This window comes from Chlorocebus sabaeus, chromosome 20 (genome assembly GCF_047675955.1).
Source record: "Chlorocebus sabaeus isolate Y175 chromosome 20, mChlSab1.0.hap1, whole genome shotgun sequence".
NCBI lineage: Eukaryota > Metazoa > Chordata > Mammalia > Primates > Cercopithecidae > Chlorocebus > Chlorocebus sabaeus.
In genome coordinates, this window is record NC_132923.1 from 120,293,849 (window position 1) to 120,321,791 (window position 27,943).

Here is a 27,943-nt window from a genome sequence, read left to right on the forward strand (position 1 = left end):
TGCCCACCTTGGCCTCCCAAAGTGCTGGGATTGCAGGCTAATTTTTGTATTTTTAGTAGAGATGGGGTTTCACTATGTTGGCCAGGCTGGTCTCGAACTCCTGACCTCAAGTGATCTGCCCGCTTCAGCCTCCCAAAGTGCTGGAATTACAGGTTTCAGCCACCACACCCGGCCTGGTCTAGTCTTTTAGAGATGAGAAAACTGAGGCTCAGGGAGGTAACCTGTTCAAGGTCATACTGTCTTGAACACCATAGTTGCAAGTGACCGAGCTGTGTCTCACATGCAACCTCAGACCTGATACTGACTCCAGAGCTGTGTGCCTAACCACTATACCACATAGCCTCCTTGCCCCAGGGAAAGAACAATAAGAGGTGGTGGGTGACCTCTGGGTCTCAGGGCCCTGGGATATAGGCACTGTGCTTTTCTTTTCTTCCTTTTTTTATTTTGAGACAAGTTTCGCTCTTGTTGCCCCGGCTAGAGTGCAATGGCACGATCTCGGGTCACTGCAACCTACGCCTCCCAAGTTCAATTGATTCTCCTGCCTCAGCCTCCTAAATAGCTGGGATTACAGGCATGCGCCACCACACCCGGCTAATTTTTATATTTTTGGTAGAGACGGGGTTTCACCATATTCGTAAGGCTGGTCTCAAACTCCTGACCTTAGGTGATCCGCCCACCTTGGCCTTCCAAAATGCTGAGATTACAGGCCTGAGCGCCTATGCCCGGCAGGTACTGTGCCTTTTGGATTTTCCAATGAATGAAATGAGTATTTCTTGAGTGTTGACCCTGTGACCCCCTGGCACCGTGTCATGTGCTGGTTATGCACACACGATATTCTGTTTCATCCCCGGACGGCTCCATTAGGTGAATGCCAATATTATCACATCTTACGTAAGAGGACACTGAGGCTCAGAGAGGCAAAGTCACTGTCACTGGTGCACCCAGCTAGTGGGGGCTAGGGTAGGTGTGGAGGGGCCAGAAGCTTCCCAATAAGTGCCTGAAGGGCAAGGCTGGGGCATTTGTAGGTCGAGGCTGTGCCACTGTGTCTAGGTCAGACCTAGGAATGCCGCAGGTGTTGCATAAATGCTCATCAGTCCAGGCTGGACTGCTCATGCCCAACTAAGTGCCTAGCCTGGTCTGGGTGACCTCACAGCCTGCATTCTTTGCCCTACACCTGTTGTGGGAAAGCGTGCTCCCAGCGTGCTATAAATCCTCACATTCATAGCTAACCATGTGACCCCAGTTCTGGGCCAGCAAAGATGATCCGGAAGACTTAGGGCTCTGGCCTTTCCCACCGCATGACTACTGACTCCACCCCCTGGACTTGGAGGGCTCTAGGACCCAGCAACCTGTGGAGGGTGGAGAGTGTGTGAGGTCCTGACCTCCAGGTGCCTCCCCTCTTTTCCTCCCCCCATTCCCTCTTGTCTCTCCTCCCTCCCTTTCTCTCCCTTCTCCTCCCCTCTCTTTATTCTTCCTCTTCCTTTGGCTCCCCGCCTCTGCTTCCCCCCTCTCCTGTCCTTTCCCATCCCCTCCCGCTTCAGCCCCCATCCCGCTCCTCCCACCCCGGTGGTCACATGGGGGCGCCGCAGGATTTAAGCTTAATCTGCCTGGTGCTCAGCACAGCAGCCTGGCTGTGGCGCGTGCTGACTGAGCTAGTCTTGGGGTCCTGGGGAAGGGGGCTGAAGGAGTGCCCACAGCCTCCCCCCTATGAGCTTGGGGCTGGCGGGGGCACAGAAGGTGGAGCTGACGCTAGAGACGGTTATCCAGGTGGGTCCTGGGGGCTGTGCCCACCCTGTCTGGGGCGGGGTAGTGTGGACTTAGCAGGAGTGGTGAGAGGTGTGTACGTCTTGGGGGTCAAGGGGTGGGAGGGATATGGTGGTGGTGGGGTATAACGGGCCCCCACTTGCAGTTCCTGGCAAGACGGGGGGGGAGGGCAGAGGTACACACAGGGTGCACCTGCTGTGGCTCCCTCATCCCAGTGCCCTGCATTGGGAGAAGGGGGGTCCCTACTTCCAGATTTTAGGGTTTGGAGGACCTCTGGCATAGCCAGATCCTCATCCATCTAGGGTTGGAGCCGGATTGGAGCCCCCAACACTGGACTGCCTCAGTGGGGTTTGGGAGTTGCCCGTGGGGTTTGGTTCGCATCTCTGGCCCTGGGTGGACTTCTTCCAGGGGTGGGGAGCGCACAAGAGGCTCCTCCCATGGGGATTTTTTGGATTCTAATTCCCAGGCTTCACTCCATCTTGAGGGGGCTCCTGGGGACCCATATCTTGGGCAGTAGGACTTGGCTCTTCCCCCGAGGCCAGGGAGCCCCGGGTCCCAGGTCCCCTGAAGACCCTCTCGATTTTCCCACAGACACTGGAGAGCAGCGTCCTGTGCCAGGAGAAGGGCTTGGGCACGAGGGACCTGGCCCAGGACGCTCAGACCACCAGCCTGCTTGCCCGCATCAGGGAAATTGTCACCCACAACCTCTCCCGGCCTGAGAGCCCAGGTGCCACCCCCATCCGCTCCCCTCCACAGACACCACCCACATTTTACCTCTTCGCATGTCCCTTTCCTGAGCAGTCACCATGATGATCATGACTGTAACTTGCTGTGGGACAGGCACAACCTTATGACAGAAGAACCCATTTTACAGATGAGGCAACGGAGGCTCAGGGATAAATTTGCCCAGACTTATTCCGCATGTGGTGCAACTAGAAGGAAGGGCCGAGCATCCCCTCCGTGCTTGCCTGTAGCTTGCTGCAAAGATGTGAACTCCAAATCCCATATTCCCACCTGGGGAAGGGGTGGAGCTGGCTGAACCCAAGATACAGGGGGAGGGCAGCTCATCTCAGACCAGGGTTTTGCAGAAGTCTGAGTGGATGGCGCTGTCCATCCATTTCCCACGTGGGCAGGAATGTGGATGGTCCCTGCTCCTCTTAGCGGGTGGCACACACGGTGTCGTTATGTGGCTTGAGGGTCTGGGAAGGGCACAGTCAGTTGCAGCTGGTGTGCTGGCAACTCTCCCTGATGGTGTTTTGGTGTTCTAACCATTGTCTCTGTTCAACTGACAAGCTACAGACGGGCCCCCTCCTTGGGAGCGCCGGGGATGTTGGCGCCCTGGAGCCCCAGACAGGGAGTGCCTTCACCCTGGCACCTGGAGCCTATGTCCAGTTCTCCCAGGGTAGAAGGGGAACCCACAGGAGGTGGACAACCCTGCTTCTCCCACTGACCTTTCTTTCCCTCTTCTCTCTTTCTCCTCCTCCTCACAACCTGACCAACGCTATCCTGAGCCCTAACATTTAAAGTTCCTTGAAGCCCTTCCCTTGAATGAGGCTTTGATACTTTTCTGGGAGGATCTGGTTACTATTCTTTTTTTTTTTTTTTTTTTTTTTTTGAGACAGAGTCTCGCTGTGTTACCCAGGCTGGAGTGCAGTGGCACGATCTTGGCCCACTGCAAGCTCCGCCTCCCGGGTTCTCGCCATTCTCCTGCCTCAGCCGCCGAGTAGCTGGGACTACAGGTGCCCACCACCATGCCCGGCTAATTTTTTGTATTTTTAGTAGAGACGGGGTTTCACCATGTTAGCCAGGATGGTCTCGATCTCCTGACCTCATGATCCGCCCGCCTCAGCCTCCCAAAGTGCTGGGATTACAGGCTTGAGCCACCGCACTCGGCCTTTTTTTTTTTTCTTTTGAGGCAGAGTCTCTCTGTGTTGCCCAGGCTGGAGTGCAGTGGCACAATCTCAGCTCACTGCAACCTCTACCTTCCGGGTTCAAGTGATTCTCCTGTCTCAGCCTCCCAAGTAGCTGGGACTACAGGCATACACCACCATGCCCGGCTAATTTTTGTATTTTTAGTAGAGACAGGGCTTCGCCATGTTGACCAGGCTAGTCTCAAATTCCTGACTTTAGGTGATCTTCCCATCTCGCCTCCCAAAGTGCTGAGATTACAGGCCTGAGTCCGCACCTGCCCCACCCATTTTACAGATAAGTAAAACTGAGGCCCTGGGGAAGAACTGTAATTGGAAAAGAGGGAGCAAGAACTCAGGGGTCTCCTGGCTCCTAGACTGAGCCTCTCTCCTGCACCTCCGAAACCTGCTGGGCCACACTTTAGCTGGAGCTGTGTTCACTTTATGTCCAGCTTTGTATCCCCTCCTTGCCTTCCTCCCTGTTCTCAGCTCTGTTTGCAGGCCTAATGCTGCAGCCATTCCCACCTGGGCTCATCTCAGGGGCCTGGATGGTTTTCTTGCCCTCCCCGTGGGGGGAGGATGTCCCACTGGACCCAGAAGCCACTGTCCCTTGCCAGTCCCGCTGCCAGCCACGGAGATGGCATCGCTGCTGTCACTGCAGGAGGAGAACCAGCTGCTGCAGCAGGAGCTGTCCCGCGTGGAGGACCTGCTGGCACAGAGCCGTGCCGAGCGCAATGAACTCGCCATTAAGTACAACGCGGTCAGCGAGAGGGTGGGTGCCGCCTAGGTGGTGGGCTAGGCCAGGGCTCCCCCGGTTTGAGGGCATGGAGGCATCTAGACCAGGCCCACACACGGGGCAAAAGATGGGCCGTGGTGTCAGGTTGGCCTGGGCTTGGATTGAGGCTCTGCCACCTTGAGTGGCGTTGAACAAATCACTACATTCTTCAAGCCTGTTTTCTGTAGTGGGGATTGTAATGGGACGTGGAGTTGTGTGAATAATAGGAAATAATAGAATAAAGTGCCTGGCATAGGGGCATTTTGTTCCCATCTGTCCCAGGCCTGTTAGGGGTTCGGGACACAGAGAACGAGATCCCTAGAGATTCCTGCCTCTTGAGTTTCTGGGCATCTCCCTGTGCTACCATTGCCACGGGCCTTGGGGCTGAGGCGGTGGCTGGATGCTGGCTCGAGGCTGGTGTGGCCACCCGCAGTGTTCTGCAGGACATCTGGGGCATCCACAGGGCCTGCCGCCACTGCCTATTGGAATGGGTTCCAGGCAGGGAAGGAAGGAGAAGCAGGCCTGTCTTCATGTCCAGGCAGGTTTCACATCACCTGTGCTGCAGGCTTGTGGGGGTCCCACGGCCTGGGGCGGGAGCTGGGGGTGAGCAGCTTGTGGGGGTCCCACGGCCTGGGGCGGGAGCTGGGGGTGAGCCGGTGCCAGGGGTGTGGGATGCTGTTGATGCACTGTCTGCTTTGGGCCTCCAGGTGGCCGGGAGGTGACTCTGGAAAGCTGGTGGTGGCTGAAGATTGGTAAGGGAGTTGCAAGTGGGACCGAGTGTGTGTGTGCAGATGGGAGGCATGCAGGTGGCAATAACATATTAATAGTAGCTACTGTTTATTGAGTGCCTAGTACGTTGCAGGCACGTGCTGAGTGTTTAACATTTAATACACCAAGTTCGGGACCATTATGATGCCCATTTAACAAAGGAGAAAACAGAAGCTCAGGGAGGGGAAGCACCATGCTGGGGGCACACAGCCAGTTAAGGCTAGACACCAGGTCTTCCAGCTTGCAGCCCCAGTGCTCTGTTTGGTTTCTAGACTAACGCAGTCTAGAACCAAAGTTCTAAAGTTTTGTTTCCTACGTACAGGAAGAGACACTGGGCTAGGGATTTCAGGGCACAGCTGGCCCCTGCAACGCTGGAAGGGACCCAGAGAGGCAGGGACTGGCCCAGGGTCCCCTGTGTGGTAGTGGCAGAGCTAGGGTTGGCGTGGGACCCCTAAGCTGGGCTTGTCCAGGCTAGAGCCCGCACTGGGAGGAGGGTGTGTGTTCCTGTATGTGACTGTGGGGCGTGTCCGTGTCCTGGGATTTGTCTGGCTGGACAAACCCCCGACGAGTTGGGACTTGTAGAGGAGCCGGGTAGGCGGCCCGCAGTGGCCCCTAGCATCAGGTCAGTGGAGAGCTAGTTTTCCCAGGGTCTGCAGCGGGTGTGTAGGGCATGCTGGCCCCAGTCTTGCATTGTCAGTGGTGATGGGGCCCTGAGCCAGCCCTCCCTTTTCTTTTGGCCCGTGCATGGCACAGTGCCACACCCCCAGGGCCTGCCTCTTAAATGCCACCTTCTGAAGCTAGCCCTGCCCCCAGTTGGCAGAGAAGGGAAGAGGTGGGAGGTGACAGGTTCCTCCTCTGCTGGGACACAGCAGCTGGGGCTGGGACTGCAGCACAGGGGGTCTGGGTTAGTGTGGAAAGCTCCCTCCTGTGGCTAGGGGGGCCCCAAATGGCACGCAGAGGGTGCCCGCTGCTTCAGTTGTCCTCTATCCACCATGGTTTGAATGAGGCCTCACCTGGAGGGAGGGGTGGAACAGGAATGACTGCAAAGGCCTTTCCTGGAGGGTGGGTCCCCAGAGAACTTCAGAGCCTGGAGATCACCTTATCACAGATAGGGAAAGTAAGTCCTGGAGAGGGGGCATGATAGGCCCAAGGTCAGTGGTGGTGCTGGGATGAGACCCTTGGTCCAGGGCTCTGCAGTTGGGCAACATTCTTTCCCTGCCACCCCCTTTTCCCCATGGCCACAGGTGGCAAGTGCCTACCCCTGTGGCCCTCACTGGCATGGTGGGCTGGGTTGGGGGGTAATCAGCGAGATTGTTCTGATCTTTCCAACCCTGCAGCACCCTTGGCATGGGGAGTGGAGGGAGGGTCAGGTCTTTATCCTGTTGACTGCATGTCCTGCAGGGAAACTGAGGCACTCCCAGAGGCCACCTCCTGGCCAAGAGAGAGGATCTCAGGGCCCCCATGGGGGTCCCTCCTTCTTGCTGTCCCTAAGAAGCAGGTGTATGGCGCACCTGGGAATGGAAAGGAGGGAGTGGCCACACCTCCCTTAGCTCAGAGGACAGACCCCCTGGGCTCCCTTGTGTCCATAGCAACCTGGAAAGACTAAATGGAATGGCAGTCCGAGGGCAGCGGTTGCTAGGGGAGAGTCAACTTCTTTCATCTCTGGCTTAGTGGCAGCCTCCTTCCCTTTTGAACTACAAGTAAAATTGAAAGGCTGTTTTGTGCGGGGTGAAGTTTGTGGAAAGGGGTGAGGTGTGGCCGACAGGGTCCTGGCTCTGGCGGGAGGAGAACCTGGCAACAGCCTGAACCCCTCTGTGTCCCAGAGGCAAACAGCACGTGCTTCACACAGATACGCAGTGTGTACACGACACGGGCCACACTGAGCCCCACACAGAGACACACAGATGCACAAAACATGCCACAAACGACATAGTGAGACCCTAAAACCAGGCTGCGCCTATACCTGCTGCTTAGGGACAGAAACACTCCAATTCACAGAATATGCACATCGTAACCCACAGCCACAGCCAGATGCTGCACAACCCCACACAGGCACAGAACAGTCACCCCACCACCGCGGACCCATCACACCCACATGCAGATGACACAGCACGCTGTCTCCCACCTCATGGGTGCACACGGACAGAGAAAGCATACAGTTCAACACAGCCGTCAATCAGCCCACAAAGGTATACCCAGATGCACAAAGTGTGTATCACACATACCAGGGAGCCCAGGCACACTCCCCAGACCCACGCACGTGCAGTTGTACACCTGCCTCACCGACAACACAGACATATGCCCTGATACACACAGCCGGGCCCAACACCTGCACCACAACATAGACCTTCAGCCAGACGCCGCCTTACCCGTTCACGGGAAGGCTCAGAGGCACCAAACCATCGACATGAACTCAGCACTCACACGGACACACACAGGGTCCTGCCTGGAGACAAATGACAAAATAACACCCTGTTCGCACCTAGTGAGGGCCACCAACATCAGTGCACAGCATGTGTGGCTGCCCCAGGCCAGCGCCACCACACACAGATGCAGACACCGCTCACCAATGACCTCAGTGGGCTTGGCGCAGACACTTGGCAGGCCTGCAGCGGCCGTCCAGGAGAAACCGCCTACTTCCAACTCCCCTGAACACCCTTGGACTGTATTCCTCCAGACTCAGGAGCTCAGGCAATCCTGAGCTCAGGCAATCTGCCAGCCTCAGCCTCCCAAAGTGCTGGGATTATAGGCATGAGCTGCTGCACCAGGCCAAAGTTCCTGATTTTAATCCACTAGAATATTTAGCTTTGCTACCAAGGACCTCACGGCTTCTAGTGATGAAGAGACGTAGATCCCCAAAATTCTAGACTAAGGAAGCGAGCGCTCAGTGGTATGTACATGGGACAGAGGGAATGTCCTGGAGGCTCAGAAGAATAGGAGGGGTGGGGAGGTCAGAAAAACCGCTTTGTGGAGATGGAATTTGCTCAGAGCCTCAAGGAATGGATAGGGTTGAAGCAGAGCAGCAGGCACTCCAAGCAGAAGCAAGGCATGAACAAAGGCAGGGAGGTGTGAGCCCATGGCAGCTAGGGGGGTTGAATGAAGGGCTGGTACAGGGAAAGGAGAGCCTGCCTCAGCTGGGGAGCTTGGGCCTGCCTGATGTTTGAACAGGGGAGTCTGATCGGTGTGAGCAGTCTGCTCAACAGTAGCGTCAGGGAAGCTGTGGAGAGAGCCCCAAGGCAGGGGGCCAAGGTGTTTCATTTCGTGCGTTAAAAACCTTTTAGTTAGTAATCTTTTCTTTATGTTTTCTTTTCTTTATGGCTCACTACAGCCTTGGCCTCCTGGTCTCAAGCAGTCCTCCTACCTCAGATCCTGTGCAGTTGGGACCACAGGTGCATGCCACCAGGCTTGCTGATTTTTTATTTCTTGTAGAGTTGAGGTCTCACTTTGTTGCCCAGGCTGGTCTTGAACTCCTGAGCCCAAGTGATCCTCCTGCCTTGGCCTCCCAAAGTGCTGGGATTATAGGCGTGAGCAACCACACCTGGTTTAATAATCTTTTCTTAATATCATCAAATAGCCAGTGTCTAGATTTTCCATATGCCTCATAAATGTCACAGATAGGCCAGGTGCAGTGGCTCATGTCTATAATCTCAGTACTTCGGGAGGCCAAGGCGGGCAGATCACCTGAAGTCAGGAATTCGAGACCAGCCTGGCCAACATGGTGAAACCCCCATCTCTACTAAAAATACAAAAATTATCCAAGAGTGGTGACACACACCTGTAATCCCAGCTACTGGGGAGGCTGAGGCACCAGACTCGCTTGAACCCAGGTGGCAGAGGCTTCAGTGAGCCAAGATCACACCACTGCGCTCCAGCCTGGGTGACAGAGTGAAACTCTGTCTCAAGAACAGGAAAAAAAAAGTCACAGATAGTCTTGCTTTAGTTTTTTCTTTACAATTTGTTTGAATCTGGATCCATAGACATTCACAAAATGTGACTGGTGGCTTTGTCTTTTCTTTTTTTTTTTTGAGATTGAGTCTCACTCTGTCACCCACGCTGAAGTGCAGTGGCCGGATCTCAGCTCACTGCAAGCTCCGCCTCCTGGGTTTACGCCATCCTCCTGCCTCAGCCTCCCAAGTAGCTGGGACTACAGGCGCCCGCCACCTAGCCCGGCTAGTTTTTTGTATTTTTTAGTAGAGACAGGGTTTCACCGGGTTAGCCAGGATGGTCTTGATCTCCTGACCTCGTGTTCCCCCCATCTGGGCCTCCCAAAGTGCTGGGATTACAGGCTTGAGCCACCGCGCCAGGCCAACTTTCGTATTTTCAGTAGAGATGGGGGCTTCACCATGTTAGCCGGGCTGGTCTTGACCTGAGGTGATCCACCTGCCTTGGTCTCCCAAAGAGCTGGGATTATAGGCCTGAACCACTGTGCCCGGCCCCTGCTTTGTCTTTTAAGTCCCTTTTAACTTATTTGTTCAGGAAACTGGGCCAATTGTCCTTGGAGATTCTCATGGCCTGGATTTTGTTGGTTGCATCATTATGGTGTCAATTAACATGTTTCTTTATCGCATGTATTTCCTGTAAATTGGATGTTGGATCTAAAGCTAGGTCAGATTCAGGTTCTTTTGCTTGCTTTTATTTTATATTAATTAATTAATTAAATACATCATGTAATTTTGTACATCATGTAATTTTGTACAATCATGTAATTACATGTACATCATGTAATTAATTAATTAATTAATCAAGACTCCATAAGTAGAATGTATTCTTCCATCGGGATGTCCCTGTGCCTGGTGACTCTCTTTTTGAGATCCAACCCACTCACCAGAGGCTGCAAAACTGTGAGCTTCTCATTTAGTCACTCCTTTGTATATTAATTAGAATTCTGGAATGAGGCACTTTCCCTCCTTAGTATTGGATAACCAGGGGTACAGTTCATTCAGGAAAGGAAAGGATTTAACCTGTATTATGGACTTAAAATACAATTTTTTTTTTTGAGACAGTGTCTCTCTGTTGCCCAGGCTGAAGTGCAGTGGCACAATCACAACTCACGTTAGGCTTGACCTCCCAGGTTCAAGTGATCCTCCCACCTCAGCCTCCCAAGTAGCTGGGACTGCAAGTGTGCACCACCATGTCCAGCTAATTTTTTTTTTTTTTTTTTTTTTTAGAGACAGGGTCTTGCTATGTTGCCCAGGCTGGTCTCGAACTCCTGGACTCAAGCAATCCACCTGCCTTGGCCTCCTGAAGTGCTGGAATTACAGAAATGGGCCACCATGCCTGGCCTTAAAATACATTTTTAAGGCCAGGCTCAGTGGCTCACGCCTGTAATCCCAGCCTTTGGGAGGCTGAGGCAGGTAGATCATCTGAGGTCAGGAGTTCAAGACCAACTTGGCCAACATGGTGAAACCCCATCTCTACTAAAAAATACAAAAATTAGCTGGGTGTGGTGACGTACGTCTGTAATTCCAGGTACTCAGGAGACTGAGGCAGGAGAATCGCTTGAACCAGGGAGGCGGAGGTTGCAGTGAGCCGAGATTTTACCACTGTACTCCAGCCTGGGCAACAGAGTGAGACTCTGTCTCAAAAAACAAAAACAAAATTTTTAAGTAGCCTTTAAAATTTTTATATTTTACTTTTGATTAAGTCACATGTTCACAAGGTTCACATTTCAAAAGGGTACACAGTAAAACGGCTCCCTCTCCCCGCTGACCCCAGATATTCCCCTTCCCTCCTTGTAGGCAAGCAGCATTATCAGCTTCTTTTTCTTTTTATATATACAATTTTTTTCTTTTTTCTTTTTTTGGCCACCAAGTTACTATGAGAAGCATTATCAGTTTCTTCTTCTTTTTTTTTCAAAATGCAGTCTCGCTCTGTCTCCCAGGCTGGAGTGCAGTGGCACGATCTTGGCTCACTGCAACCCTCTGCCTCCCCGGTTCAGGCGATTCTCCCACCTCCACCTCCCAAGTAGCTGGGATTACAGGCATGAGCCACCACACCCAACTAATTTTTGTATTTTTAGTAGAGGCGGGGTTTTGCCAGGCTGGTCTCGAACTCCTGACCTCAGGTGATCCTCCCGCCTTGGCCTCCCAAAGTGCTGGGATTACAGGCGTGAGCCACCGCGCCTGGCCTATCAGTTTCTTAAGTGACCTTCCAGGGTTATCTTACATAATCAAATAAAGCAGATCACACATACACACACAGACACATGCATACTTTTTTGTATATATGCCTGGTAAAATTTCATCTTCACAGTTCTTGAAGATGCTTTCTTCACATATTAGTTATAACTGGGAGGTGACTCTGTGTCAGACCAGTAAGAACTTCTCCACTGGTTTTCTTGACCACAGAGTGTTCCACTGAATGGATGTACCATCATGTACTTAGTAGCAGTCCCCTTTTGATAGACATTCAGGTTGTCACCAGGATTTTTTGCATGAGCAATGCTGCAGTGAACCTCCTTGTACACAAGCCATCTTCTCTGTGCTGGCGTATATCTTTGGATATGTTCTTAGAGGAGGAGCTGGTGGGAAGGTCCTATGCATGCATAGTTCTCGGAACTCTCCCCCAGTGCTCTCCATTGTGGTTGTACTCACCTTCCCACCAGCTGTGTAGGGGAGCGCCTGTTACCCCAGAGCCCCTCCCTGTTTATTATGTGACCCTTTTTTTCCCCCCAATCTGATAGTGGACAAATGGCATCCCAGTGTAGGGTTTGTGTGTGTGTGTGTGTTTGTGTTTTTCTTCCTCTTTTTGAGATGGAGTCTCACTGTGTTTCCCATGCTGGCCTCAAACTCCTGGGCTCAAGCAATCCTGCCTCAGCTTCCCACATTGCTGAAACTGCAGGTGCATGCCACCGCACCCAGCCTAGTATAGTTTTATTTTTATTTTTATTTTATTTATTTATTTTTTGAGATGCAGTCTCGCTATGTCGCCCAGGCTGGAGTGCAGCATCATGATCTCGGCTTACTGCAGTCTCCACCTCCTGGGTTCAAGCAATTCTCCTGCCTCAGCCTCCCAAGTAGCTGGGACTACAGGAGTGTGCCACCATGCCTGGCTAATTTTTTGTATTTTTAGTAGAGACGGGGTTTCACCATGATGGCCAGGCTGGTCTTGAACTCCTGACATCAGGTGATCTGCCCGCCTCAGCCTCCCAAAGTGCTGGGATTATAGATGTGAGCCACCACACCTGGCCCCAGCATAGTTTTAATTTGTAGTTGGGAGTGAGCCCCATCCCGTCGCCAGCCTGTGCTCTCTCTCCAAGGGACCTGCTGCAGCTGGGAGGGGAGCTGGCCCAGACATCATGAGCTGTCCAGGAGGCAGGCCTGGGACTGATCACGGACCTGCGGCTGGCAGAGAACCGGACTGAGGCAGCCCTGGAGAAGCAGGCCCAGCTGGAGGAGCAGCTGCGGGACAAGATGCTCCACGAGAAGGACCTGGCCCAGCAGCAGATGCAAAGCGACCTGGATAAGGCTGACCTCAGTGCCAGGTGGGTATGTGGTGGGTGCTGCACAAGGCAGGCGTCCCCGCAGAAGGGAAAACTGGAGGGTTGGGGAGAAGGGAGCATCTGTTCACTAGGCACAGGGCCTTCCTCTGTGAGCTCAGCCAGTCTTCCCAGGCACCCCACTGAGGTTCCAAAGGCACTTGCCCAGTGTATATCATAAACAGCTTAGCCTCCGATGACAGAACTTGTGGCCGGGTGTGGTGGCTCACACCTGTAATCCCAGCACTTTGGGAGGCCAAGGTGGGGGGATTACCTGAGGTCAGGAGCTCAAGACCAGCCTGACCAACAGGCAAAACCCTGTCTCTACTAAAATATAAAAACTAGCCTGGTGTGGTGGCGCGTGTCTATAATCCCAGCTATGAGGGAGGCTGAGACAGGAGAATCACTTGAACCCAGGATGTGGAGGTTGCAGTGAGTGAAGATCACATCACTGTATTCCAGCCTGGATGACAGAGGGAAACTCTGTCTCAAAAAAAAAAACAAAAAAAGGAACTTGTGCCCCTTACTCCTGCCACCTGGACACGTCCTCAAGTGCTTTCCCATGAGATAAAGCTGGTGGGAACCTCATTCCCATTTCACAGATGAGAAGTGTGAGGTCTGGAGAGGAGCCGGGACTTGCCTAAGGTCACACAGCCAGGGAGGTGGATGTTAGGGTCTCTGCCTCGGGTTTGGAGAAGCATGGTGGACACAGAGCTAGTGGATTTGAGAGGCAGGGGTGGTCCCCTATTCACCTCTGTTGCTCCCCCAACTCCAGAGTGACAGAGCTGGGCGTGGCAGTGGAGCGTCTTCAGAAGCAAAATCTGGAGAAGGATCAGGTCAACAAGGACCTCACCACGAAGCTTGAGGCCCTGGTGAGACGCAGCTGCCCCTGAGATGTGGCAGGGTGGGATGGGGTACCGGCCAGATCCATGGACGCAGGCTTAGGGCTGGGCCGCCTGGGCCACCCCCAGTGTCCCACTCACACTCAGGTTCAGCCCTCACAGGTGTGCAATCTTCATGGTAAGCACAGTCACCTCCTCCATCCCATTTCTTCCCCCCAGCAGCCCAGTAGTGTAATCCTCATGACACAGATGGGGAAACTGAGGCCCAAGAGGGGAAATGCTTGTCCAGTCTCAGAGCCAGTAAGCAGGAGAGTTGGGACTTGAACTCCCATTTGCGCTTTCCAGGTCCAGATGCTGCCTCTGGCAACCCAGCTACTCCCCCTCCCCCACCAGTGGGACACTCACTACCCCAGGGTACAGCCTGGTTTGGTCACCCCTCTGTGTGGGGCCTGGCCTGGGTTCTAGGTCCAGCTGTCCTCCATTGACTGTGTGACATGGGGCAGGACACAGCTCTTCTCTGGGCTTGGTCTGTTCAGTGAGGGCCTCGGGCCTGCTGCCCCTCGGGCCAGGTGCCTGGCCGATGGACATGGCTTCAGAGGCCACCTGGTCAGTTGTGGGCCAGGGAGGGAGGGGAAGGGGAGGTTTCAGATAAGACAGAACCTGGACCACCCTTTGTCTCCCTAACTGCACTCCAGGAATCGCTGCGACTACAGGAGCAGGCGGCCCTGGAGACAGAGGACGGAGAGGGGCTACAGCAGACCCTAAGGGACCTGGCACAGGTGTGAGCCCAGAGAGGGGGGGAAGATAGGGCCCCTGCCAGGCAGTCCTGGGCTCCCCCGCCACTCCTTTCGTTGGCCTGGGACTGAACTGCAAATAGGTGCGGGCCTGGGGCCCAGGCTGCAGCTGCTCAGCAGCCCTGCTAGCTCAACCGGCCCCTGCCCTGGGGAACCCCCAGTGTCAGAGGGGAGGCACAGCCCTTCCGGAGCCCACCTGTGAGCAAGGCCAAATGATGTCTTCGCAATAAATCGGAGGCCTCAGCGGCGAGCTGAGGACTGAGCTAGTGGAGGAGGTGAAATCAGGAAGGCTTCTTGTAGGAGGGAGCATTTGGAATGAGGCAGCCCCCAGCCTCGCCTGGGCATCTTTACCAGCTAACCCCGCGGTTCCTAACTCTGTGGCCTCCTTCTGCCTCCCTCCCCTACCCTCAGGCCGTCCTGTGCTATGTTGAGAGCGGCGTCCAGCTGAGCATCTCCAAATGTCTCGGAGCCGAGAGCCTGCCGGGGCTCTCGGGCCAGTGGACCCCGTCCCCACGACGGCGCTCCTAGCCAGGCCGAGGCCGTTCGCCCCGCCGAGGCCCCTCTCCCCGGCCTGCTCAGACTCCTCCAAACTCGCCCTGATCCACTCTGCCCTGCACAAGTGCCAGCTGCAGGTCCAGGTAGGAAGGGGCTTGAGGGTTCTGGGCGCAGCCAGAGGGGGCGGGTCAGGGGCCAGGGTCGGGGGGAGGAGTCTGAGCGCCGCAGGGTGCAGCCAGAGCCCTGAGAAATAGTGCCTGAGGGTGTCATGACCCCGAAGGAGGTGGCCGAGAGCTCTGCGGTGAAGCCGAGCCCTGAAATGGGGGTGCTTGGACAGCTGGTGGAGGGAGGAGACTGCTGCAGTGTTAGGGTCATTGTAGAAAGGGAGTCATGTCCCTGGTCATACAGAGCCAGGATTCTGGGAGAAGTTCTAGCAAGGGGAATCTTGAGCCTAGGATGAGAGGAGCTCGGGAACTAGGGGCAGAGCCAGGGTAGGGAGGGGTCTGAGAGTGGAACAAGGATGCAAAGGGGCGGAGCCTGGGAGCCCTGGGGGTGGGGTCAGAACCCAGGAGACGAAGGTGCCTGGGGGTTTGTCTCGCATCCGGGGAAGTTTGACAGGAATTGTCCGGGACCCCAGGGAGGTGAGGGCTCAGAGGGTAGTGAAGGCACATAGTAGGGGAACGGAAGCTTGGCTCTCAGGCCTAGGCCCCATCCTGTCCCAGGCCAGGTCCAGGCCCTGGACCCCGCCTAGCGTAGGCTAGTGTGTGTCCCTGGAACTAGAAGAGAGTAAGTGGGCTCTGGAGGCCTCCCAGGACCCCCGTAGACTCTGTGATCCCCACGCCCCAGAACATGGGTGGGCGCTATGAGGCAAGCCAGGACCTGCTGGGCACCCTGCGGAAGCAGCTTAGCGACAGCGAGAGTGAGCGGCGGGCCCTAGAGGAACAGCTGCAGCGCCTGCGGGAAAAGACCAACTGCGCCATGCAGGCCCACGAGGACGCCCAGTGCGAGGTGCAGCGGCTGCCGAGTGCCAACGAGCTCTGAGCAGGTGCCAGGGAGGTCTGAGCTGAGGGGTGCTGAAGAATAAATCAGCGTCTGGGCATAACACCAGTTGAGCCTTATGCATGTGGTCTGCACTAATATGGTCGCCCTGAGCTGCATGTGCTTATTAACATTTTATTTATTATTTTATTATTTACTTGTGAGATGGAATCTTGTTCTGTTTCCTAGACTGGAGTACAGTGGTGTGATTTCGGCCCACTGTAAGCTCCGCCTCCCGGGTTCACCTATTACCCTGCCTTAGCCTCCCGAGTAGCTGGGACTGCGGGCGCCCGTCAGCATGCCCGGCTAATTTTTTTTTTTTTTTTTTTTTTTTTTTTTGAGCCGGAGTTTCACTCTGTCGCCCAGGCTGGAGTGCAGTGGCGTGATACCGGCTCATTGCATTCTCTCCCTCCCTTGTTTAAGCAGTTCTCACCTCAGCCTCCCGAGGAGCTGGGATTACAGTGCCCATCACCACGCCCGGCTTTTTTGTATATTTAGTAGAGATGGGGTTTCACCATCCTGGCCAGGCTGATCTTGAACTCCTGACCTCGTGATCCACCCGCCTCCGTCTCCCAAAGTGCTGGGATTACAGGCATGAGCCACCGCACCTGGCCAACATTTATTTTTTATTATTCAGTTTTGTTTTGTTTTGTTTTGTTTTGCTTTGTTTTGAGGCACGCTCGTGCTGTGTTTCCCAGGCTGGGGCACAATGGCTCCATCACAGCTCACTGTTGCCTGGAACTCCCAGACTCAAGTGATCCTCCCACCTCTACCTCCCAACTGTCCCTAGTTGGGGGCCAGGGCCTGGGCCTGGCCTGGGGAAGGATATGGGACCCATGCCTGAGGGTTAGGTTTCCACTCCCTTCCTCTGTGCCCTCACCACCCTCTGAGCCCTCACCTCCCCGGGTTCCTAAGCAACTCTGATCTCATCCCTGAGGATGCTAGACAAGCCCCCAAAATTTCTAAGTTTTTTGTAGAGATGGGGGGGGGTCTCACTTTGTTGCCCACACTGGTCTTGAACTCTTGGCTTCAAACACTCCTCCCTCCTCAGCCTCCCAAATTGCTGGGATTACAGGCATAAGCCACTGTGCCTGACTCTTTTAAAATTTAATTAAAAAATTTAAAAAGTGAAAATTCAGACTGGGTGTGGTGGCTCACACCCAGCTGACTGACCAACATGGTGAAACCTGTTTCTACTAAAAATACAAAAATTAACCAGGCGTGGTGGCATGCTCCTGTAATCCCAGCTACTTCTGAGGCTGAGGTGGGAGAATCACTTGAACCCCAGAGGCGGAGGTTGCAATGAGCCAGGATCGTGTCTCTGCACTCCAGGTTGGGAGATGAGGAAGACTCCATCTCAAAAAAAAAAAAAAAAAAAAAAGGCTGGTTGCGGTGGCTCACACCTGTAATCCCAGGACTTGGGGAGGCCAAGGTGGGCGGATCACGAGGTCAGGAGATCAAGACCATTCTGGCTAACATGGTGAAACCCCGTCTCTACCAAAAATACAAAAACAAAATTAGCTGGGCATGGTGGCGGGCATCTGTAGTCCCAGCTACTGGGAGGCTGAGGTGGGACAATGGTGTGAACCTGGGAGGCAAAGCTTGCAGTGAGCTGAGATCACACCACTGTACTCCAGCCTGGGTGACAGATTGAGACTCCATCTGAAAAAAAAAAAAGAAAAAGAAAAAAGAAGAAGAAAATTCAGTTTTTCAGTTGCCCTAGCCACATTTCAAGCATTCATCAACCATACGTGGCCATAGAACATCCTGTCATCTCAGAGAGTTCTATTGACAGCACTGGACTGTATTTCTTGGAATTTTAAATTTTTATTTTATATTTATTTTTTATTTTTTTTTATTTTAGAGGTGGGGTCGTGCTGTGTTGCTCAGGATGGTCTCAAACTTCTGGCCTCAAGCGATTTCACTGCCTCAGCCTCCCCAGATGCTGATATTACAGGCAAAAGCCACCATACCTAGCCTTGAAGATTTTTTTTTCTTTTAATTTGAGACAGGGTCTTGTTCTGTCACCCAGGCTGGAGTGCAGTGGTGCGATCTCAGTTCACTGCAACCTCCACCTCCTAGGCTTAAGTGATCCTCCCACCTCAGCCTCCTGAGTAGCTGGGACTACAGGCACACACCACCATGCCTGGCTAGTTTTTCTGTTTTTTGTAGAGATGGGGTTTTGACATGTTGCCCAAGCTGATCTCTAACTCTTAAGCTCATATGATCCACGCATATCAGCCTCCCAAAATACTAGGATTATAGGTGTGAGCCATCACGCCAGGCACCTTGAAGATTTTTAAGACAAGAAATTATCCACTTCTTTTTTTTTTTTGCCCCCACTCTTATTGCCCATTGCATGATCTTGGCTCCCTGCAACCTCCACCTCCCGGGTTCAAGTGATTCTCTTGCCTCAGCCTCCCTGGTAGCTGGGATTACAGGTGCCTGCCACCATGCCTGGCTAATTTTTATATTTTTAGTAGAGATGGGGTTCCACCATGTAGGCTAGGCTGGTGTCGAACTCTTGACCTCAGGTGATTCACCCACCTTGGTATCCCAAAGTGCTGGATTACAGGCATGAGCCACCGTTCTTGGCACTTTGAAGATTTTTAAGACAATAAATTATCCACTTAGCTGCCAGGTTGTTTTTGGTATTTTGTTGTTTGGTTTTTCTCTTCATAAATGTAACGATCTTATGAAAAGTTTGAAAAATAGAAATAAAAAGACAGCGCCTTCTCACAGCCTCATCTGCCCATCCTAACTCGTTTAGGGCACTGGTTTTCCTTCCCATCGTGTTTCCTGGCAGTGAGATAGCAAATGTTTCCTCCACACCTACTGTGTGCCGGGCTCTTGGCCGAGTGGTTTTTATGTACTCTGTCATTTATCTTCCTGTCAAACTCATGCAATTCAGAACTCTGTTGTAAGCTTGAGAGACTCGCTCAGACTCGTACAGTGTGTGTGGCTGGGGGTGGCAGGGTGGGAACTGGAATTCAGGTCCATGTGAGAGTAAACTGAGGCTTTCCATGCCTGGAAAGGAGAAGGTCTTTTTAAGTAGTTGTGTTCACAGCATACATCCCGTTTCGCATTCTACTATTTTTACTTAAAAGCACATTTTCACCTGGGCATGGTGACTAACGCCTGTAAACGCAACACTTTGGGAGGCCAAGGCAGGTGGGTCACTTGTCAGGAGTTTGAGACCAGCCTGGCCAACATGGCAAAACCCCATCTCTACTAAAAATAAAAAAAATTGGCCGGGCACAGTGGCTCACGCCTGTAATCCCAGAACTTTGGGAGACCGAGGTGGGAGGACCAGCTGAGGTTGGGAGTTCAAGACTAGCCTGACCAACATGGAGAAACCCTGTGGTTACTAAAAATACAAAATTAGCCATCCGTGGTGGCACATGCCTATAATCCCAGCTACTTGGGAGGCTGAGGCAGGAGAATTGCTTGAACCCGGGAGGCAGAGTTTGTGGTGAACCGAGATCACGCCATTGCACTCCAGCCTGGGCAACAAGAGTGAAAGTCTGTGTCAAAAAAATAAATAAATAAAAATAAAAGTAAAATATAAAAAAATAAAAAAATTAGGGCTGGGCGTGGTGGCTCACGCCTGTATTCCCAGCAATTTGGGAGGCTGAGGCAGGCAGATCACTTGAGGTCAGGAGTTTGAAACCAGCCTGGCCAACATGGTGAAACCCCGCTTCTAATTAAAATGCAAAAATTAGTTGGGTGTGGTGATAGGCGCCTATAATCCCAGCTACTTGGGAGGCTGAGGCAGGAGAATCGCTTGAAGTCTGGAGGTGGAGGTTGCAGCAAGCCGAGATTGTGTCACTGCACTCCAACCTGGGCGACAGAGTGAGACTCCATCTAAAAAAAAAAAATTGCTGGATGTGGTAGCTCACACTTGTAACCCCAGCACTTTGGGAGGCCGAGGCGGCCAGATGACGAGGTCAGGAGATCAAGATCATGCTGGCTGACATGGTGAAACCCCATCTCTACTAATAATACAAAAAATTAGCCAGGCGTGGTGGCAGGTGCCTATAGTCCCAGCTACTGGGCAGGCTGAGGCAGGAGAATGGTGTGAACCTGGGAGGCGGAGCTTGCAGTGAGCCAAGATCGTGCCACTGCACTCCAGCCTGGGTGACAGAGCGAGACTCTGTCTTAAAAAAAAAAAAAAAAAACAAGAAAAACAAAAATCACATTGTGAAGTTTTTTAGCACCTACTGCCAGTGAGGAAAGTGGCAGCTCACAGCAAGTCTTTGGGGTCCCAGTTGCTGCCTTCTCCTCCCGCCCCTGCTGTGGCCACCATGTGCCTATGTAGCAGGAAGCTGTGGGATCTGCAGACTCAGCTCTATTGGGCTTCCCAGAATGGAGGGGCATGGGGTGTTATAAGAGGCATTTCGTGGTCACATGGCCTAGCAGAGCTGGTGGCACAGTTGCCCATGTGTCCCAGCAGCCTAGCCTGGCCTCTTCTACCTGGCAGGGTGCTTGGAGATAATGTCAGCACCTCCATCCACTCCAAGTGGACGCGCTGGGGAGAAGGAAAGCCAGGTTCTTCTGCTAGAGGGTGTGAGTGAAATGAGTCAGCCATGGGCAGGGTGGTCAGGGAAGGCTTCCTGGAGGCAGGTGCCTTGGAAGACGGAAGGATGTAGCTCATGGCTAGGGGAGCAGCCAGCCACCTTCCCTGGAGAAAGCAGCCCCAGCATCCCCTCTGCTCCCCTCCCCTTGTCCTGAAGGGAGAAGAGCAACCTGGCCCACAGCTTGCAGGTTTCACATTTCAAGCACTCGTCAACCATACACGGCCATAGAACATTCTGTCATCTCAGAGAGTTCTATTGACAGCACTATTCTGGACTGTATTTCTTTCTTTTTTTTTTTTTTTTTTTAGAGATGGGGTCTTGCTGTGTTGCTCAGGATGGTCTCAAACTCCTGGCCTCAAGCAATTCCCCTGCCTCAGCCTCCCAAAATGCTGAGATTACAGGCATAAGCCACCATGCCTAGCCTTGAAGATTTTTTTTTCTTTTAATTTGAGACAGAGTCTTGTTCTGTCACCCAGGCTGGAGTGCAGTGGTGTGATCTCAGTTCACTGCAACTTCCACCTCCTAGGCTTAAGTGATCATCCCACCTCAGCCTCCTGAGTAGCTGGGACTGCAGGTACACACCACCACGCCTGGCTAATTTTTCTGTTTCTTGTAGAGATGGGGTTTCACCATGTTGCCCAGGCTGATCTCTAATTCCTGAGCTCAAATGATCCACCCATCTCGGCCTCCCAAAGTACTGGAATTATAGGTGTGAGCCATCACACCAGGAACCTTGAAGATTTTTTTTTTTGAGACGGAGTCTCGCTGTGTCGCCCAGGCTGCTGTGCAGTGGTGCGATCTCGGCTGACTGCAAGCTCCACCTCCCAGGTTCACCCCATTCTCCTGACTCAGCCCCCTGAGTAGCTGGGACTACAGGCGCCTACCAGAACACCCTGCTAATTTTTTTTGTATTTTTAATAGAGATGGGGTTTCACCGTGTCAGCCGGGTTGGTTTCGATCTCCTCACCTCGTGATCCACCCACCTCTGCCTTCCAAAGTGCTGTGATTACAGGCATGAGCCACCGCACCTAGCCGAAGATGTTTGAGACAAGGAATTATCCACTTCTTTTTTTTTCCCCCAACTCTTGTTGCCCATGGCATGATATTGGCACACTGCAACCTCCACCTCCTGGGTTCAAGCAATTCTCTTGCCTCAGCCTCCCTGGTAGCTGGGATTACAGGTGCCCGCCACCATGCCTGGCTAATGTTTATATTTTTAGTAGAGATGGGGTTCCACCATGTTGGCTAGGCTGGTGTCGAACTCCTGACCTCAGGTGATTTGCCCACCTCGGCCTCCCAAAGTGCTGGATTACAGGCATGAGTCACCGTTCTTGGCACCTTGAAGATTTTTAAGACAATAAATTATCCACTTAGCTGCCATGTTGTTTTTGATATTTTGTTGTTTGGTTTTTCTCTTCATAAATGTAACGATCTTATGAAAAGTTTGAAAAATAGAAATAAAAAGACAGCGCCTTCTCACAGCCTCATCTGGCCATCCTGACTCATTTAGGGCACTGGTTTTCCTTCCCATCGTGTTTCCTGGCAGTGAGATAGCAAATGTTTCCTCCACACCTACTGTGTGCCGGGTTCTTGGCCGAGTGTTTTTTATGTACTCTGTCATTTATCTTCCTGTCAAACTCATGCAATTCAGAACTCTGTTGTAAGCTTGAGAGACTCGCTCAGACTCGTACAGTGTGTGTGGCTGGGGGTGGCAGGGTGGGAACTGGAATTCAGGTCCATGTGAGAGTAAACTGAGGCTTTCCATGCCTGGAAAGGAGAAGGTCTTTTTAAGTAGTTGTGTTCACAGCAAGCATCCCATATCACATTCTGTGAAATGTAGAGATGGGGGTCTCACTGTGTTGCCCACGCTGGTCTTGAACTCCTAGTTCCAAACACTCCTCCCACCTCAGCCTCCCAAATTACTGGGATTACAGGCATAAGCCACTGTCCCTGGCTGTATTAAATTTTAATTAAAAGTTTTAAAAAGGGAAAATTCAGGCTGGGTGTGTTTTACTTAACAGCACGTTGTCGACTGGGCATGGTGGCTCACACCTGTAATCCCAGCATTTTGGGAGGCCAAGGCAAATGGATCACTGGAGGTCAAGAGTTTGAGACCATCCTGGCCAACATGGTGAAACCCCATCGCTATAAAAAATAAAAAAAATTGGCCAGGCGTAATGGCTCACGCCTGTAATCTCAGCACTTTGGGAGGCCAAGGCAGGAAGACCACCTGAGATCAGGAGTTTGAGACCAGCCTGACCAACATGGAGAAACCCTGTGTCTACTAAAAATACAAAATTAGTCATCAGTGGTGGCACATGCCTGTAATCCCAGCTACTTGGGAGGCTGAGTCAGGAGAATCGCTTGAACCCGGGAGGCAGAGTTTGTGGTGAACTGAGATCACACCATTGCACTCCAGCCTGGGCAACAAGAGTGAAAGTCTGTGTCAAAAAATATATAAATAAAAATAAAAGTAAAAAATAAAAAAATAAAAAAATTAGGGCCGGGTATAGTGACTCATGCCTGTCTTCCCAGCACTTTGAGAGGCTGAGGCGGGCAGATCACCTCAGGTCAGGACTTTGAGACCAGCCTGGTCAACATGGTGAAACCCCGCTTCTAAGTAAAAATACAAAAATTAGCTGGGCGTGGTGATAGGCGCCTATAATCCCAGCTACTTGGGAGGCTGAGGCAGGAGAATCGCTTGAAGTCTGGAGGTGGACGTTGCAGCAAGCTGAGATTGTGTCACTGCACTCCAGCCTGGGAAACTGAGTGAGACTCTGTCTAAAAAAAAAAAAATTGCTGGACGTGGTGCCTTGCACCTGTAATCCCAGCACTTTGGGAGGCAGGCGGATCACAAGGTCAGATCGAGACCATGCTGGCTAACACGGTGAAACCCCGTCTCTACCAAAAATACAAAAAATTAGCTGGGTGTGGTGGCAGGTGACTGTAGTCCCAGCTACTCAGGAGACTGAGGCAGGAGAATGGCGTGAACCTGGGAGGCGGAGCTTGCAATGAGGGGAGATCATGCCACTGCACTCTAGCCTGGGTGACAGAGTGAGACTCCGTCTCAGGAAAAAAAAAAAAAAAATCATGTCGTGAAGTTTTTTCGCACCTACTGCCAGTGAGGAAAGTGGCAGCTCACAGCAAGTCTTTGGGGTCCCAGTTGTTGCCTTCTCCTCCCTCCCCTGCTGTGGCCACCATGTGCCTATGTAGCAGGAAGCTGTGGGATCTGCAGACTCAGCTCTATCAGGCTTCCCAGAATTGAGGGGCATGGCGTGTTATAGGGGGCATTTCCTGGTCACATGGCCTAGCAGAGCTGGTGGCACAATTGCCTGCGTGTCCCAGGAGCCTAGCCTTGCCTACCTGGTAGGGTGCTTGGAGATAATGCCAGCACCTCCATCCACTCCAAGTGGGCGGGCTGGGGAGAAGGAAAGCCAGGTTATTCTGCTGGAGGGTGTGAGTGAAATGAGTCAGCCATGGGCAGGGTGGTCAGGGAAGGCTTCCTGGAGGCAGGTGCCTTGGAAGATGGGAGGATGTAGTTCATGGCTAGAGGAGCAGCCAGCCACCTTCCCTGGAGAGAGCAGCCCCAGCATCCCCTCTGCTCCCCTCTCCTCCCCTTGTCCTGAAGGGAGAAGAGCAACCTGGCTCACAGCCTGCAGGAGCTACGGCAGAAGCCAGAAGCGGGAGAAGCTGCAGGCTGCCCAGGAGGAGCTGCGGCGCCAGCGGGACCAGCTGGAGGAAGAGCAGGAGGACGCGGTGCAGGATGGTGCGCGGGTGCGCCGGGAGCTTGAGCGCAGGTGAGCAGCATCTCGCCTGCCTGCCAGGGCCCTTCAGATGTGCCTCAGATCCCCTGACAGTGCCCCCGGGGGTTAGGGAGCACCCACTGGGTCCTGGGCCTCCTACCATCTGGACCCCTCTGATGTCGGGTTTTCTAACCAGTCTCATTTCAGGAAATTGGGGGCTCAGGGAGGTGTTGTCACTTACCTGGGATCAGAGAACTAGTTAAAAGGTAGAACTTGGATGATAATAACAACAATAATTAAAATAACAGTAGTAATATTAACAATAGTATTTTTAAAATTTAGTTATGATCATAACAATATCCTTACTAATTTCACTAAGAGCCAGATACTGTTTTAAGCAATTCAGTTCTCATTCAACTCTATGATAACTCTGTGTCGTAGAAGCTGTTACCTCCATTTTGTGGATGGTAAACTGAGGCACAGAGAAGGTATGTTCTTTGCCCCAGGTCACACAGCTAGTTAGCAGAAGAGCCAGGATTTGAACCCAGGCATTCTGCCTTCAGAGTTAACCTCTTCCTCACTGTGCTGCTTACCTCTCTGGGACGTGATCGATGATGATGTTTAGTAGACTGTGGTGGTGCATGTTATTCTTGTTTCTGAAGGCCCTTGGGGAGATGTATCAGGCACCATTTTAAGCACATGTGAAGTCTGTATCCTTAGAACAGGCCGGGCATGGTGGCTCACATCTGTAATCCTGGCACTTTGGGAGGCCAAGGCAGGGGAATCACCTGAGGTCAGGAGTTTGAGACCAGCCCAACCAACATGGGGGAACCTCATCTCTACTAAAACTACAAAATTAGCCAGACATGGTGGCGGGCACCTATAATCCCAGCTACTCAGGAGGCTGAGGCAGGAGAATTGCTTGAGCCCGGGAGGCAGAGGTTGCAGTGAGCCGAGATTGCACCACTGTACTCTAGCCTGGGTGACAGAGCGAGACTCTGTCTCAAAAACACAATGTCACGAGGCAAGTGTTACCTCGTTTTGCAGATGTGAAAACAGAGGCCCAGGGTCATGCAGCTAAGTGTAGTGGGCTTGGTTGGCCTGTGGGCCAGGCTGTTTCTCTCCAAACTCCTGCCTCAGGCCTGGTCCCTGGCCCAGCATCTCGCTGGCTACAGGAGGTTCAGGGCAGGAAAGTGATGTGGGCCACCCGCCCGCCCTCTGTCCCGCAGCCATAGACAACTAGAGCAGCTGGAAGGGAAGCGCTCAGTCCTGGCCAAGGAGCTGGTGGAGGTGAGGGAGGCGCTGAGCCGCGCCACGCTGCAGCGGGACATGCTGCAGGCTGAGAAGGCCGAGGTGGCCGAGGCGCTGACCAAGGTGGGTCCCTGTTTGCTGCACAACCACAAACCTACCTCTGACCCCCAGCCCCAAGACGTCTCGCTCTGGTATGGACTGGTCCCAGTGTCAGGCAGACCTCTGAGCCTGGTCACAGACTGACCCCTTCCTTCTGGATACAGGCTGATCTTTGTCGCAGGCCACAGACCTCTGGACCTCTGGTCCCAGCCATAAGTGGACTGACCTCTCTTGATAGCCATATCCCTGCTCTTCTGGATGCTCCTGGGGGCAGTGCCTAAAGCTCAGGGTCATCCAGTGCCTGAGACTCAGCTCCTGGGGTCTGAGAGTTGGGGCCACAGCCCAGAGAGTCCTTGGCGGGGGAGCTGGCCTTGTTCAGATCTCGATGTGGGCCCTTGGAAGTGCAGGGCCTGGGGATTTCCTCTTTCATTCCTCTTTGTATTCCAGCTGTGGCTTCCCTGCAGAAGGACAGTGGAGGCCAACGTCTAGTTTGGACAGGAGTCACAGCTGCTGTGAGGGAAGCTAATACAGAGATGGCTCTTATTTTCCCCACCCTGCAGCCCCGAGCCTACGCAGTTGAGTTCTTAGAAGTTACATTTCCATATGAGGCTAAAGGCTTATCTAGGCAGCAAAGTTAAGGGGGGAGGGGGGAGAGTTAGAATAGGTTTCGGTGCTCTGCAGGAAGAGATTTTGGGAGGGGGAATTAGAATGAAGATTCAGGGTCTCGCAAAGAGTGGAGCTAGACACAGCTTCTGGGCTACACAGAGAGGCCTTTGGCCCCACCCTGGGGTTGGGAAGACTTCCAGGAGGAGATGCATGCTGCTTCCTAAGGGTCTCATTTCCCATTTAGGAGGATAATGAATAGATTTGGAGCAAGAATGAAAGGAAATAAACATCTAGGTACATTTGGGTGCCTGGTCTGCTGCAGATGAACACCAGACTGTGAACGCTATGTCCTCAGAGCCTAGCAAAACACAATTGCCTAATATTTGTGGAATGAATGAAAGACCATGAATTATTTTCTACTTTGAAAAGAAGACTTTACCTCTCCTTTCCTGAATCCAGTGGTTCTTAAGCACTGTCAGCATCTAGGGTGTCAGGGCTACCAGGAGAAAGCCCAGCAGAGGCAGCTGCGGGAGCAAGGAGCAGTGGAACACGGAGAATGTCTGCTGGGGGCTCCTGAGCCTGGCCATGGCTGCGTGCCGGCCTCCTTGTCTGCAACAAGGCTGCAGGTGAGCAGAAAAGTGAGATTGACTGCCACTGGGCAGCTGCCCACCACAGGTCCGGCCCAAAGCCTCTCACACCCTAAGCAGCATATTTTGCCCCATCACCCCAGGGGACATCTGGCAATACTTGGAGACATTTTGGTTGTTATAAGGGGTAGGCTTCGGGGTTAGAGGTGAGAGATGTTGTTAAACATTCTGCCATGCACGGATGGCCCACCCCCGCCACCTGACATGAAAGAGATTTGTCCCACCCAAGATATCAATAGTGACAAGGCTGAGGATGCTGCACCAATGCTGCCTAGGGTGTGAGAGGCTTTGGGCCGGACCCGTGGTGGGCAGCTACCCAGTGGCAGTCAATCTCACTTTTCTGCTCACCTGCAGCCTTGTTGCAGGCAAGGAGGCCAGCAGGCAGCCATGGGCAGGCTCAGAAACCCCCAGCAGTCTCCGTGTTCCCCTGCCCCTTGCTCCTGCAGCTGCCTCTGCTGGGCTTTTTCCTGGTAGCCCTGACACCCCAGATGCTGACAGACTGCAGGGAGGCCCTGTCATGCCTGGTTAGAGACCCTGTCCCGGGCTCTGAGAATTCAGTGCTTGGCCTCAGAAAGCAGTTTGCTCCTTTTTCTCTCACATTCCCCGGTCGCAGCCTGGCCTGAGGCCCTAGGAGTAGGGGAAAGCCGGGTAATCCGCGGGGTGAAGCGTTCATGCCCCACTCTGCTTATGCTCTTTTGGTTGTTACCCAGCACAGATGATGATCAAGTCCAGGGTAGCCACAGTCAGGCCAGGGTTTGTGCCCTCCCTAGGTCTCCCCGACTCTCAGGACTTGCTCTCCCTCAGCTCTGAGGACAACATGGCCTTGTGGAGCAGGAACGACATGGCCTTGTGGAGCAGGAACGAGGGAAGGGAGAGAGGGTGGAATGTCCACCGTCCTGCCGCTGGATGCTCCAGCCACTGCGTGGATGCACCACACATACTGTCTCCACCGCTGGACTTCTCTGGCCCCCTCCCCCGGATAACACCACCCCAAGTCCTATCCGTGCTTCAAGCTCCCTCCAGAGCCCTCCAACCCCCAGCCCATGCTCAATCTCCCTTGCCATCCTGTGGCACTAATGGGGCGCATTGCAAGGTTCGGTCTTCAGATGGCCTCTCCCTGGAAGCACCGCCTCCTTAACCAGCTGCAAGCTGCGGGATGG

The 27,943-nt window shown here is 53.1% G+C and overlaps 1 protein-coding gene across 1 annotated transcript; it reads left to right on the plus strand.

The window, feature by feature from the left end:
* Positions 1-1,967: 1,967 nt before the first annotated feature.
* Positions 1,968-27,921, plus strand: LOC119618265 (uncharacterized). The gene is given in 13 exon segments (XM_073008023.1): positions 1,968-4,443; positions 5,154-12,697; positions 13,467-13,563; positions 14,229-14,312; positions 14,739-14,888; positions 14,891-14,965; positions 15,669-15,861; positions 24,066-24,234; positions 25,410-25,622; positions 25,978-26,042; positions 26,596-26,762; positions 27,230-27,389; positions 27,494-27,921. Coding segments are annotated over 12 exon segments (1,872 nt in total). The 5' UTR covers positions 1,968-4,443; positions 5,154-12,626.
* Positions 27,922-27,943: the final 22 nt, after the last annotated feature.